General features: G+C 40.5%; 1 protein-coding gene across 1 annotated transcript in view; it reads left to right on the top strand.

Annotated features, from left to right (window-relative positions):
* LOC142322595 (uncharacterized) overlaps window positions 1–16,049 on the top strand; it is a 98,804-nt gene that overhangs the window by 28,521 nt on the left and 54,234 nt on the right. The window contains exon 7 of the mRNA XM_075361671.1: window positions 9,417–9,569. Within this exon, the coding sequence (XP_075217786.1) occupies window positions 9,417–9,569 (153 nt within the window). The remainder of the gene's footprint in view (window positions 1–9,416; window positions 9,570–16,049) is intronic.

Raw genomic sequence — 16,049 nt, 5'->3', positions numbered from 1 at the left:
GGACTGATGATATAGTGGACCACCTTGTCTACGTCTGTCCCCGATACGTGGTCGAACGTTCACGAGCTCTTAGGGAACTTGAGAGAATACCCCGACGGGGAGTCTTATTCTTTAAGACTTTGGGGGTTGGCGTCCCCACGGGCCTAGCCTCCGCAGCTTTTCTTCCCACTATACAATGAGCTGCGGAACACTTTACATTTTACACATATACTACACCAAGAACACTACATAAATTACAACATACACACATACACAATTACACAACAACAACCTACACTGATATTTCTTACATTTACACTCGGTGGTGTTGCGACATCTTACGAAACGCAACCGTAACCCAAGGTGGGAACAAATCGTGCCGATGGGTGAATGGCTCTACGTAGTGAGTCTCGAACGATGTCCTCTGGGCACCAGGGCGAACCCAGTTGTATTTAGCTCTAGCTCCAGTACGCGTGCGCTCTGCTGGAGTGGTCCATTTTTCGCCGGTACTCGTGGGACCAAAATTTCAGTTCCAATAATAAACACTATGATGGTTGGTGGTCCATCTGAAAAAACCACCATTTTAAGTCTTGCGAAGAGACCTCGATCAGCTTCGTCTGACGAGGATAAAAGTCCTACTGAACAGAATTTCTTAAAATCAAAATATAAAAATATCAGATTCATTGTACTCAGAAATAGTCAGGAAGGTGGCTCCCTTCAAAAGGTTTCACCTTTCTTAATTAACAAAACCATAACAGGTGTAAGTGGCTCCCCTAAGAATATCAGGAAATTACGTGACGGATCGATTCTGGTTGAAACATTCAACGATGAACAGAGTCGATCTATCTTACGGCTCCGTAATATGGGTGGCATAAATATAAGTGCAGAATGCCACAAAACGTTAAATACGAGCCGGGGTGTAATCTTTTGTAGAGACCTTATAGATATAGATATCTCTGAAATAGTTGACGAGCTTTGCCACCAAGATGTTGTTGAAGTAAAACGTATAATGAAACGGCAGAACGGAACAGAAGAACCGACACCGTCTCTTATATTAACATTCAATCTCCCTGTTCCACCAGAGAAGATTAAAGTGGGTTACCTCTCGGTTCGGGTACGACCATTCATACCCAACCCACGGCGATGTTTTAGATGCCAAGGTTTTGGTCATACCACAACATCTTGTACAAAAACAGAGATCTGTGCTCGATGTTCTAAAGAAGGTCACAATGACACTAACTGCGAAGAAAGTGAAAAATGCGCAAACTGCAGTGGTCCACACACAGCCCGCTCCCGAGATTGCCCAACTTTTAAAGAAGAAAAGGCAATTCTCAAAATCTGTACGGAGCAAAAACTATCTTTTCCGGCTGCACGTAGAGAATATAAAAAGATAAACAACTCACGGAACCTGGTTAAACCAGACGTATCTTTTGCCACCGCTACAACTAAACAAATTCCTATAAATGCTAATAATCAGCAGTGCGGATCCTGCAATGAGCTTAAAAAACTTGTTCAGATGCTATCTGATCAAGTAGCTTCACTTACAGCCACTATCTCAGAGCTGACAAAAATGAACAAAAAGTCCTCCGTCGCAGCTAGTGAATCAAACAGTATGATACATACGAAAGTTCCTATTCCCAAAATCGTACCGCCACGAATAGCGACTATCACAGCTGGCAGTAAGCCACCTAATAAGCTCCCCATAAAGGGAACCCACATAACTATCTCTTCTGGGATGTCAACTACAGCATCCCATTCAAATAAATCTCCTCCACCATCACCTCATATACTGGAGGATATGGTTGAAGAACCACCCGACCCTAGGGCATCGGAGTTCTTTAAAATAAAAAATACAAAAAAGAAAAACCGAATCACGTACAACTAATTATTATATAGTTTCCGAAATTTATTTTTTTATTTGTTTTTTACACTTATGAACATTATTCAGTGGAATGTTAGAGGTATTCGGTCCCGCATTGAAGATATTAGAGTACTGTCGCACACACATGATCCACTAATCATGTGTTTCCAGGAAACTCACCTTCTACAACATGACCGAATTACTCTTAGAGGATACTTCTGCGAGAGATACGACTGCCTAGTAGACAGTAGGGAGAGTGGTGGAGTAGCGATTTTCATGAAGAATGGGGTGTCAGCTACAAGAATTCAACTAACCACTGTCATTCCTGCTATTGCAGTAAAGGTCACTATTCCCTTCAGATTGCATATCTGCAATCTGTATCTCTCACCGAACACTGTGTTCAGTGCTTTAGATGTTTCAAATCTCCTTACACAAATACCATCTCCATCGTTAATAGTAGGAGACTTCAATGCCCATCATATTTCCTGGGGCTCAACCTTCTGCTCCACTCGAGGAAATATGATAAACAGATTGAGACAAGATTTTGACCTTTGCCTACTGAATAATGGATCACACACATTTATGTCCTTATCAACTGGTGCTGCATCTAACCTTGATCTTTCCATATGCTCACCGAATGTACTCCCTCATATTAATTGGTCGATTTGTGATGACTATCACGGCAGTGATCATAGACCAATTATTATTAGTTTCGGTGTAGACTGCGAGATTAAAAGAATGCCACGGAGATGGATTGTTGAAAAGGCAGATTGGAACGGATACTGTAAAGCATTCCAATCTCAGTATGACGATGGAGCGAACATCCTCGACCAATATTCTTCTTTTACGTCCATGATACTTAAGAATGCCAACAGGTATATCCCACAAACATCGGGTAATCCTAGACGTCCTTTCGTTCCATGGTGGAACGATGAATGCAAAATTGCTATTAGGAATCGACGGCAGGCACTACGTAAATTTAATCGTAGGCCCACAACAGAACATCTAAATTTATACCGCAGGGCTAGAGCGGTGTGCCGTCGAGTATTCTTGGACGCTAAGAGGAATTCATGGACGAAATACGTGAGCACTATCTCACGCACTACTTCCACGTCTACTGTATGGAAGAAAATTCGTGCAATCTTCGGATCACCGAAACAATCTATTCTTGGTCTTATTGATGAAGGAGAACTCCTTTCATCATCCTCGGAAGTGGCAAATAGTCTAGCAAAATCTTTCCGCTCGGTGTCTCTCACCTCATCATATAATAACGATTTTCAACGGTACAAGATACAAATGGAGGTGTTGTCGTTAAACATTGGTGATTCGGTTGGTGAATTAAACACTCCATTCGTATTTAAAGAATTGTTACATGCACTTAAAAATTCACGGGAAACTTCCCCTGGACCGGACAACATTCGCCTTTCCATGCTTTCACACCTTCCTAATTCGGCACTACAACAACTTTTGAATATTTTCAACGGTATATTCTCCGAACAAGTCTTCCCACCTGGCTGGTCAGAAGCATTTATTATACCAGTACTAAAACCTGGTAAAGACCAAACGAACCCCTCAAGCTATCGCCCTATTTCATTAACAAGCGTGTTGTGTAAAATAATGGAGAGAATGGTAAACCGCAGACTTACATGGTACTTGGAGAAACATGGCTTTCTATCTCCAGAACAGTGTGGTTTTCGACAAGGACGATCTTCCATTGACCATTTAGTGTCACTAGAAACAGCCATACAAAACGCTTTCCTCAATCGGCAACACCTCGTCGCTATCTTCTTTGATATAAAAAAGGCGTATGATACAGCCTGGCGACGTGGTATTCTTAACACTCTCCAAAAATGGGGAATCAAGGGCAATATGCTTGCTTTTATCCGGGGATTCATAAATCACCGAACGGCTCGTGTTCGTGTAGATGATTCGCTCTCAGATAGTGTCATCTTGGAGAATGGAGTGCCCCAAGGTAGTGTATTAAGTGCCACCTTATTTTCTGTAGCCATAAATGATATTACCAAATGTGTTCAGGCTCCTGTCTCATGCTCTCTATTCGCTGACGACTTTGCTATCTACATTGCAAGCCGTTCGGCACCTACAGCAGAGAGACTACTGCAGAACACTATATATCACCTTGAAGCTTGGTCCAGGATTACTGGTTTCACATTTTCATCCGAAAAAACAAAATGTGTAGTTTTTTCTCGGCTACGAAACCCTTCTATTCCGCAAATTTTTCTGAACGGTGAGACTATTACTATCTCTAATTACGTTAAGTTTTTAGGTTTAATTTTTGATAGTCGTCTTACTTGGGTCAAACATTTAAAAGAATTGAAAACAAAATGTTCCAAAATTTTAGATATGATGCGAGTCCTTACTAACACCAAGTGGGGAGCCGATAGATCATGTATGATACATTTTTACTATTCCTTTGTTCGCTCCCGTTTAGATTACGGTTGTGTGGCCTACTCATCAGCTCGTCAAACCGTGCTTAAAATGCTGGATAGTGTACATCATGCTTTCCTTCGGCTTGCTACAGGCGCGTTTAGATCAAGTCCTGTCGCAAGCTTACTTGTAGACTGTGGTGAACCATCACTTTGGGATAGACGAGACCAGCTCTTATTATCTTATTTTGCTCGTCTCAGAGGACAGCCAAATCACCCGGTTCTTGAGTCAGTCCTTAAAAATCCTAATCTAGGAAAGTATGAGGATCATCCACGTCGTACTGCACCTGTAGGTATCCGTACCTGGCGTCTGCTGCAGCATATAAATGTTGACACACCGTCATTCTTTCCTATGTACCCTTGCTCATATCCTCCATGGGGAATAAACCTGATAAATTTTAATTTTGACCTGACTACATGTAATAAACAATCAACACCATCTATCGTCTTTCAGCAGATGTTTCAGTGTGTTCTCTCCAAGGCGAAACCAGACGCGGTTGTATACACTGATGGATCGAAACAAAACGATACGGTTGGGTGTGCTTTTGTTGTCAATGAGAGAACTTATATGTTTGGTCTCCCCAGTATTACGAGTGTGTTTACCGCTGAACTATATGCTATAAATAAGGCTCTAAACATCATTAACCCTAAATATAGAAAAATTCTTATTTGCAGTGACTCGTGTAGTGCTCTCCAAGCCTTAAAGAACTTTTATTCCAAACATCCTATCGTCATTGAAATTTACAACGCAATCGCTGAGTTGAATAATCGCAACACAGAATTAAGTTTTTGCTGGGTCCCTAGCCACGTAGGGATTCCAGGTAATGAACATGCAGATTCCGCTGCCAAAGAAGCATGTAACCAGCCTCCTTTCACCACCCGAGTTGCTACTTCTGATTTCATTAACTATGTAAAACAATTATTAAGAACAAGGTGGCAAGGTGATTGGACAGCTACTGTTGATAATAAACTCCGTCAGATTAAAGATTCTGTGATACCATGGAACTCCTCATACAGAAAACCCCGGCGTGAGGAAGTAGTACTCTGTCGATTGCGGATAGGACACACGAGAGTCACACACGAGTACCTGTTTACAAGAGGACAACCACCTCTATGCGCAAGATGCAACTGCCGCGTGACTGTGCGCCACATACTCGTGGACTGCATATGTTATGCGGCATTGCGTCGTAAATTTAAAATTCCTAGTAACATCCGTGGTATCTTGCGTGACGATAAGGAGGTTTTAAACCGCATGTTTATATTTTTACGTAGTATAGGGTTAATGCAAAAAATTTAATAAGTATGTATTCTTTAGTAATTGTATGTATTGTCCTATGTATTGTTTTGTTATCCGAGTAGGGAGCCTTTTACACTCCCTATCGGATTTTTTTGTTTTTTTTTGTATGTTTTTTAAATTCGTCTGTGATATTAGTTATAAGATTTTTGTGATATTAGTTTTAAGTTTTATCTCCTTTTTTAGTTTTAAGTTTTATTTATTTTTAATGATAGTTTTTAACATAGTTTTAAGTTTTATTTATTTTTAATGTGATAGTTTTTAACATAGCTTTAAGTTTTATTTATTTTTAATGTGATAGTTTTTAACAGAGTTTTAAGTTACATATTAGTGTTTTTGTTATCCGAGAATGGGCCTTTTACACCCATTCCGGATTTTGTTTCTGTGATAGTAGTTTTAAGTTTTAATTTTATCTAAAAACCTAAAATTATTTTTATTTATTTATTTATGTATTTATTTATCTATTTATTTATTTTCCGGGCGATGATAACGTTCAACCGTTTTTCGCCCTTAAAAAAAAAAAAAAAAAAAAAAAAAACTTGAGAGAATACATTCCCTCTTGGATTTTCGTATTAACTGGATGATCTGTGAGGAATAATCTATAGTGGCTGGTTTTCTTCGCGCCCTTGCTGTGTGTCGGTCTGCAGAGGGAGTTTAATCGAGATACTCGATCGTGGTAGGATCCGGCTTAGGCATTGGATGGGTTGGAGGTAGGCGCATTGGCATCGTGGCACGGTTATATTGGTATTATTTGTGATTCGCTTTGGAGCTAACGCTGGTGGGGGTGGCCGCGTCGCCGGGGTATGTTAACCCGTGGGACCGGGGGCGTGGCTTCCCTCCGCCGGTGGCGATCGTGATCGTAACTTGATAGTCCCACGCGAGACACCATGATGGGACCGGGTGGTGGTGCGGGGTTTGTCCCCGGCTCCTGCGCGGACCGGAATAAGGTTGCGTTCCCCTTGTTAGGTGACCTAAATGGGTCGACTTATTTGGGTGTAGGTCTGAATCTCTATGTTGCGTAAAACATAATTTTGATTGGTATGAGTGTAGCACTGATTTAACTTTAAACTCATTCGTTTTGTGAGGCAATCACAGTCACGAACGGTGCTGTCAAATCTGGACTAGGTGCGAGGTTCGCGCTTCCGCGGTTGCGGTCAGTTAGTTTGAGGGAATCATGTAAGGTTGGATGTGACGATCTCCGTTTGAGGCCTACGTGAAGGCGAAATTTGATTTGTACTTTACTGACGCAAATGTCTGCCGAGGCATTTACATCGGTGTCATCCCGACCGAGGCCTGACTGATGACTGTGAGATGTAATCAGTTAGAGGTTGTAAAGACGACCTCCGGTAAAGCCCCTCAGGACTTGTAACGGAGGAGGTGGTGTGATGACCGGTAACATCACAAGGTGGATGTCTTCCCCCTACGGGGTTGGAAAGGGTCGTTATTTAGTGACGGTTATTAATTTTAAGTTTTATTTATCGACGGATTTGGTGATTTGCGTTTCTATCCGTATGGACCAGTGTGAAATTTAGTTACTGGGTCTGACCGTGGGTTACTGAGCTTTAGAGCCTCGTACTCCCGGCATTATTCCCCTTCAGTCCGTCCGCTGAAGTCCTTTCGGTGCTAACGCCTTTCGGGCTAACAGGAATACGTCTACCGGGGCCCTAGTTATTTGCAGAAAGCAATGCTCCCCTTTCTCCGGAGGAGTCACATGTCGCATGTGCTGACTGAAATAAATTATAAGTTTTAAGGATGGAGGGTAGGTAGATAGGAGGATTGTAGATCATCTTCTTCTTTTGTGGCTGCCCTTCGTGCGGTTTTTTTTGGTGGGTTCTTTTGCCGGACTCCACTCCGTGGCGGCGAGTCGCGTTGTGTGTCTTCTTTAGCCTGCACTAAATAAATATTCTTTAGCCTGCACTTTCCGAGAATCGGCAGTAATTGAATTACACGCCACTAATCTTAATAACGTTTCGTTGCCCTGAAGGGCGGAACGGGGAAAAGTGCAGCTTTCTTCTTTCTTCATTATGCGGTTATCCGCTGGTGGCTGCTTGGCTAGTTCCCTCTTTTTCTTGAAAGGTTACAATGGAGTTTAAGGTACTTACAATGGAGTTTAATTTCGCGTTCGCGGCTTGGGAGTGGCGATTGCCTTGAAGTTTGAAGTAAGAAGTGGTATTTTTTTTACATAAACATAATCAACAATCATCCAGACACGCATGTTTCCAGGAAGGGATTGGTGAGACCGCGTGGTCACCGTCAATTGCCTGTGTGGCTGTGGAATCTGGAAGAAACAGAAACACACAAAAAGAAAAAAAGTGCTTAATTATGCCGGAATCGGAGGTCGCTTGTTGTTTGGTCTACTTTGTGGCCACTGTAAGATCGCGGATATTTACTTACGTTTGGCCCATTTCTGGGCTAGATTTTAGTCGGTGGGTTCCTTCTTCAGTTTTCAGTTAGTTCAGTCCGCGAATCCCCGCCTTGAATCTGAAAAAAAAATACGTACCGTTTATGGCCTCTTATGGGACGGTGTGCAGTGTTGTACGGATTTATTTATAATTTCTGACAAAAATTTGTTTAATTATGAAAACTTCATTATTCCACGACTTAATTATGTCGTTTGCAGGGCCAAAGTTTTCGCGCGATTTCCAGTTACAGGTTATGCGATATAGGGGCTCCTATGCTTGTTTGTCATTTTTCGACCCCCGTACCGCCTCTTCACAGTGGCTCGCTAATACGGCATGAGACAGTTTCTAAGACTTTCGAGGTTTTTTTTCGTAAATATTAATGGAATAGCTGACTAACACTATTGGCAAGGTTGCAACTAATACTTAAAAAAGTTTCAGTTGCCTACATTAAACGATTCCTTCACCAAAAATGTTTTTCTCTTTAATTACTGAATGACCCTCGTATGTTCTAACTTGAAAAAACATAAAATAAATAAAAAGTTCAGACCTTGTCCTCAAATATCTCATGCCCTTCACTTTGAACATAAACAAAAATTGTAATATCCCAATATTTGCAGCATCCTTTTAAAAAAATATTTTGATATAACCATTCTATTTTTGGAGCGTGTAAAAAATCTTTTTCATAACTGGGCCCTCCTTGACCCTTTGCTAACCCTTCAGAACCGTTCAATTATCAAAATTGATTGGCCTGACAATTATCATAAAATTAATATATAAGAAAATTTAACAAATGTTGAAAACTATATAGCATATATATAATTAAACTTTGATTTACATATTTGTTTTTAAATATTCCCATCGATATGGTATTTTTGTGTCTTAAGTGTTTAAGATATCCTGATGCAAACAAGCCCATTAGTATTGTATTATGTACTATTTTATCTGTTAATAAAATTGTTTCTTATAATATTGCAGTAATACCAGTTTTAATAAATGTTTACAGTAAATTAACATATAACAATACTGAAATATATTCTATCTTTTAATTATAGTAGATCATTCACCCACTTAACAATTTTTAAATAAATTATCCCTTTTGTATAATAAAAGTACAAAAATTGTATCTTGCATGTTGTTGCTACTGAAGATTTTTTTGGGAACATTATTTACCACTTCTGTTAGATACAAAAATGTATTATGACTGCTCAAGTACTCCTGCTAGTTTTTAATAATTTTGATGTGTATTCACATCTTGTCACATTGTTCAAAATATTTTAGCCCTATTACACCTGATGAAAGTGAGAAATCTAAAAATTACTGCTTTGTTAATTAATGGTCTGTATTTTTTTTAAACTGTGACTTAAATTAGTTTAAGTATATCATTAAAAGATTTTAACTAACATATCTGATAATATATTTAACATTATGTTTAATAGATGTAAATGAATGCATTGAAAATATTCATGTATGTCAGAGAGGAACAGAAGATTGTGTAAATCTTGAAGGTGGCTACAAATGTATAAAAATTAAACAAGAACATAACTGTAAAACAGGATTTAGGTGGAATTCTACAATTGCTAGTTGTTTAGGTAAGTAATTAAGAATTGTTCATGCTCAAAATTCAATAATAAGATTCAGTGACATTAAGTTAATTTGTCTGTAAATAAATATGAATCAAGCTTATATGAAAATAAAGGACGAATCAGAGTCATCGCACAAAGGATTTTTATATTTTGTTTCCATACTGCAGATTTATAAATTAGTATCTAAGAATTATCTAAATGTCAAATATCCCTCAGATAAAGTTATTGTCAATATCTTATTAAAATTTTAATTTGTTAATGAAATGATGTGGCAAGAAACGTGGTTAAACCTTTGATAAAACGAGTGTATTCAATAATTCACTTTTTAAATCTGTGCTCTTCTGGAAGCAATGCTTCCAGAAGAGCTTTTTAGAGCTTTGATTCAATACCTACATTCATGATGTAGTACATGACACTGCAATTGATGACACCCACTTTGAGTTTTTTAGGGAACCCCTTTTTGTATTTGGTCAGATACATTTGATGTATGTTGTGTTTGTTCATTTAATATATATTATGTTTATAAACGTTTACTACATTTATTAATAACATAGTATTAGAATATGTTATAAATAAAATATAAATGAAACATTTAAAGCATTTAATTAATACAAAGAATTAGTGCAAAGAAAATCAAACTAATAAAATTCAAGAATATGCCATACAAGAGTTACTTTGACTAAGTCACATTTTGTTACAACTGTAAAACCTGAATGATAAATAAATATTAATGTTTAAACTTCTTTTTCTTCAATTATTTTCCAGTAGTTGTTTCATTATTACATTTGTCTGTAATAGCTGATGTTACAACATTGCAGTTCCTTCTGAACATTAAAATATATCTAAGGACCTCATTTAGATGTCTGCAGTCTACTCACTGGAGTAACAACTCCACACCTCAGTGTATTTCAACTACACACCTCAGTGTGTGCTTATCTATTCCAGAAAATAAACCCTTTAATTGTTAATTTCATCATTATAGCCAACAAACATACCTTTCTTAGATTTTGATTTCACTGGTCAGTTAATGATTGCAACTAAAAATGGAAGAATCCAAATAATCAAGAACTGGCAAAAAAATGGATTCTTTTGTTCTATTCAGGTGTACATGGATAAGTTTTTTCATGTACAATTCAAGAGTCAGACAAGACACAGAAGGAAGTTAACTGTGTCATTGAAAATGACACAGTTTACTTCCTCTAACCCAGCATTTCTCAAACCTCAGTTTGAGAAATGCTGGGTTAGAGGAACCACATTTCCACATGTGATGTGAAAGGAGGTTATGAAATTGGCCTACAACTTTACACATAAACAATAATGAAATCATTTAATGAGAAAAAACCATTTATTATAAACATTTTACTTACATTTATATATACACATGTAAAGAAAATAAATTAATGAGATGGGTGTTTTTGTTTTTTATTTAAAATTTTCTCCATATATGAATCTATATTAGAAACACACAATAGCTAATTGCTTTCAAGTTATAAAAAACAATTCCTATGTTTAGTGCAACCATAGATGAAATACCCTTTTTACAAAAGTAAGACGTGGTGAAAAGAATTAATATTTTCAATGCTTCTGTGACTAGATTTTCATATTCACTTCAACGAGCAAGCCAAAACATCTAAATCTTCAGATGTGAATTGTAGTTGTAACATTTTATCAGCATTCATTTCGATGAGATGGTCATGAATTTCAACTGGTAACTTAGCAATTGCAACAATGTTTACACTAAATGGATTCAGTACGCATCTCTTCAAGAAATCATTTTTACCTTCCGGAAAATAATCCGCCAACTGAAATTTTAGCTCACACAAATACATCTTCATGCTATCCAAAATTTGGTGAATAATAGTGTTTTCTTCATCCAAAATTTTCTCAATATAATCAGAAGTGAGTGGAAACATGTCAAAATTTTTTCTTTGAATAATGCAGATACCAAGCTTCTTAATGAAAGCATGATTTTATCTGTCATTAATAAAATATTTTTATCACTTCCTTGTAAATTCACATTCAATTCATTTAAATGTGAAAATACATCAACTAAGTAAGCCGTCCCAACCCCGTAGGAGAACACCCACCTTATGACATTACCGGTCGCCACATCAACCCCTCCGTTCCGAGCTCTGAGGGGCTTTATCCCAGGTCGTCTTTAAACCCTCTAACTGATTACATCTTACAAACATCAGCCAGGCCTCGGTCGGTATGCCACCGATGTAAATACCTCGGCAGACATTTGCATCAGTAAAATACAAATCAAATTTTGCCTTTACATCGGCCTCAAACAGACATCTTCACATGCGTAACATGATAACCTAACATGATTCCCTCAAACTAACTAACCGAGACCGCGGAAGCGCGTACCCCACGCCTAGTCTAAATTTGACAACATCGTTCGTGACTACGAATGCCTCAGAAAACGAACGAGTTGTATGTCAAATCAGTGCTACACTCATACCAATCAAAATTATGTTTTACACAACATACAAATTCAGACCTACACCAGGTGGCGCGGCCAGTGGGCCCCCACTTTGGGGTCCCCGCCAGTGGGAGCCCCAAACCGAATCACAAATGATACCAATATAACCGTGGCACGATGCCAATGCGCCTACCTCCAACCAATCTAATGCCTAGGCCGGAACCCTAACCACCCGGTATCTTACCATGATCAGATAACTCGATTAAATTCACTCTGCAGACCTATACACCGCAAGGGCGCAAAGAAAAGCAGCCATTATAGACCATTCTTCGCGATCATCCAGTTAATACGGAAATCCAGAAATGAATGTATTCTCTCAAGTTCCCTAACAGCTCGTGAACGTTCGACCTCATATCGTGGACAGACATAGAGGACATGGTCCACTGTATCATCAGTCCCACAATCCGGGCACTGACTCAAATCCATCAAACGAAAACTCGCCAAACTCGCCCGAAAGGCACCATGCCGGGAGAGTAAACTGTGTGATATGCCGATTCGGGCACACCTCGGCATTCCGGCTCTCCCGATTGGGGCTGTCCACCCAACCCTACACTAAAACCTTCTTCTACCTTCCGTATCTTTGCATCGAAGCACCTCCCTCGAGTATTCCTCTACTTTCCTCCAGTTACTCTGCGACGTCAGCATATACGGGACTATATCCTCCAGCTCCAGATTTGCAATACCAGTTCGACTACGTTGTTGAATCCATTCCTCACACTTTAAGAGGGTGTGCTCAGCCGAGTCCCGTTCGTCACAATACATACAGTCAGGCGACTCTCTCCTCTCAATTCCATACAAATACACTTCAAAATTACCGTGACCAGATAACATTTGCGTCAGGTAAAAACTCGTCTCACCAAACCTTCCATTATATTACATTCTTAAATCGGAAATTAATCTCCTCATCCATCCAGCCTTGACACCCAAGTTCCATCTGTCTTGCCACATTCTTAGTGTTTCATTTCCACCTTCAGCACTGTCACCGTCTTTATATTTACGGGCACGCTCAAGAACAAAAAGGGTCTATGGGAGGAGTCCCGGCCAGTACACATACCGTCATAAAAAGCAATCCGATATATTGCCACCACACCTAACAAGGTTCTTCGATGAATTCTCTTTAGTCTGACTCGGTTCCTCTGTATACCAACTGCATCCTTCCAAGCAGGCGCGGCATATAACATAATGGGAGAAACCGCCGACATAATGGCTCGACGTTTAGACGCCCGCGGTGCAACCTATGAAGTCTTCAGACGACTTAATGCCTTAAGAGTCCTTTCAGCCAGAGAGTCCTTTCAACGGGTTCGCTGAACCGTAGTGACTTCTTGATTGTAACACCAAGGTACTTCACCTTAAGGCTTCTTGTATGCGGTGATTCCCGACCACTAACCTGATGGAATCAACTCTACGTTTCCCTGTTAAGGAAACATACTGACACTTATCAAGAGCAAGTTCCAACCGTGGTCTCTCAACCATACATGGATCAAATCAAGCGCAGCTTTGCCCCTGGGCAGGATCTCCTGTTCCGTCCTGCCACTAATCATAAGGACTAAATAATTCACATAAGCAATTGACTGCGTATGCTGTGGCAACCGAACACCCAATATGTCGTCAAAAACAAGTCCCAAAGAAGGAGGCCCAACACTGAACCCTGTGAGACTCCTCCAAACATCTGTAAACTGAAACACCCTTCCAAAGTCTCCGTCTTGATCCATCTCTCACTTAAATAATCGCCAACTTGCTTTAATCAGGTAATTACTAATGCCCTTATTTACCAGGGCAGACATTATAACGTCCCATGGCACGGAACCAAACGCGCTCCGGATATCAAAAACGCCAAAACAGGTATACCCCTCGTTCTAGATGTGCCTTGTCTAACCTCCTTGTACTTGTGATACAGCTTGAATGGCCGATCTGCCTGGCATGAAACCATATTGATTTTCATGTATACCACCTTCTCTGATGAGCTCCTCCATGATTCTTGACGCCAACAACCTCTCAGCAACTTTACCCAAATTGTTAAGGAGACATAACGGTCTAAACCCTTCGGCCATGTCATCAGTACCACCTTTGGGAAGGAAGACAAGCCGCCCTTCCTTCCAATAGGCTGGGAATGTCCCACCTTCTAGTTCTTTGTTGAAAATGTCTACTATGGCCCATGGTACCCTACCGATTAGCCCCTTTAGAACCTTGGCCGGGATTCCGTCCGGCCTCGGACTTGCCACATTCCCCAGCCTATTCATTGCCATGATAACCTCATCTGTTGATGAGGTTATCTTCTTCTCTCAAAAACTGGAGGGCCAACTATTCTTCGTTTGACGCAAGGTAAGAGTTTTTCCACCTCACACTTTGCCGTATCCATCGTCAGTACATGGAGGCGCCTACCAAATCTCTTCATCACAATCTGGTAGGCCCTGCCACAGAGATCCCTATCCAAATCTTCACACAGTTCCATCCATTTTTTGCGATTTACTGTCTTAATCTCATAATTGAGAGCACGTCTGTGATCTCTATAATCTCGAGCAGCCTCAACATACTTCACCCTATCATTTCTACGCAACCGCTGCATACGTCTCCGGCTGGATTGTAATTCCTTCCGTATCTAGGCAATTCTAGGGGTCCACCAATATACTGGCTTGATACTCTGATTCATCTCGACCGTGCAATCTCATCTTTGATAATCTCTTGAAGTCCCTCTGGAATTAAATTCAATTGAACAATCCCTCTCTCTACTACTCTTTTTACAACCATGTCCACCTGCCAGTTGGACAGACAGACGGAACGGCGGGCCACCGACCCTCACTTTCAATGACGGATCTTGCAACTCAATTGACATGGCTAAATGATCGCTAGCAATATCTTCCGTAAGCACCTTCAAGGAGCAAAGCTCCCGATCCCAACAACCATTCAGAATAACGAGATCAAGGACTGAAGAGTGTCCCCCCAGCCGTGTGCGTGGGAATACCATCATTTAAGCAATAGAGTCCATGCAGATGCATCAAATCCGCAAGTTAATCCCCGCCTGTTAATAACAGTGCAGCCAGCTTCTGTTGTCTTGCAATTGAAGTCACCCAGTATTATGACCCTTCTTTTTGCTAGAGCGACCAGTTCATGTAATCTATTCAGGAACTCGGCATAACGGGGAATGTCACAATTTGGACTAATGTACACCCCGACAAGTATAGCCGAAGCTAACTCTTAGGCTATCAAGCCATCTCCTCTCTCTGCCAGTCTCCAACAAACTCTACCACCAACATCACCATTTCTATCTGCACACCAGCCATTGTTTGTTCGGCTCAGACGTGATAGCAAAATCAACATCGATCCGTTTAGCCAGCCCCTCGATCAAATCATGCGAGAGAGAGCTACGATTAGCATTCGTTAAAAGTAATTTAATCATATTTTCCTGATTGGCAGCCTAAGCCTCCGCTGCGAAGATCAACACCTCTAACATTCACACGACAGGCAGCCTTAAAATGACCGTTCTTGCCACATTTAAAACAGGCCCTGCGTCTATCAGGACCCGTACAGCTAGCAGCCCTGTGGCCCACCGACTAACATCTATACCATCTTTCTACGTCTTCACTGAGGGCAATTCTACATGAAACCCATCCAATCTTCAGTCTCAGTTTCTGCGCTAAGTGATCTGCCTGCTTAGTAGTAACCAACATAGAAGGTGCTGCATTTGGCAGCACATTGATGCTGCCAAATGCAGTCCTCACAGATAACTGCTGGAGTTGCACCTGCTCCGGACCTGCAGCCGCCCTGAGGGCCGTAGTAACGTCCTCCTCCGTGGAGAGCTCATCGATGTCTCGAATAATGATTTTCTTTGTGCGAACCCTACTCGTGCAGCTCACCTTGACACCGTCTATCCCACCAATTATCTTCCTCTGCAGATCCTCCGCACCTCGTCCATCGTCTTTCACCCTGATGAGCACTTCTCCTGCTTGGTCCTGCCTTAGTGACAATATCTCTGGAAGCTCATCATCCACTCCATCCTTCAC

Source organism: Lycorma delicatula, chromosome 4 (genome assembly GCF_047948215.1).
Source record: "Lycorma delicatula isolate Av1 chromosome 4, ASM4794821v1, whole genome shotgun sequence".
NCBI classification, from domain to species: domain Eukaryota; kingdom Metazoa; phylum Arthropoda; class Insecta; order Hemiptera; family Fulgoridae; genus Lycorma; species Lycorma delicatula.
This window is presented reverse-complemented; position numbering and strand designations above follow the sequence as displayed.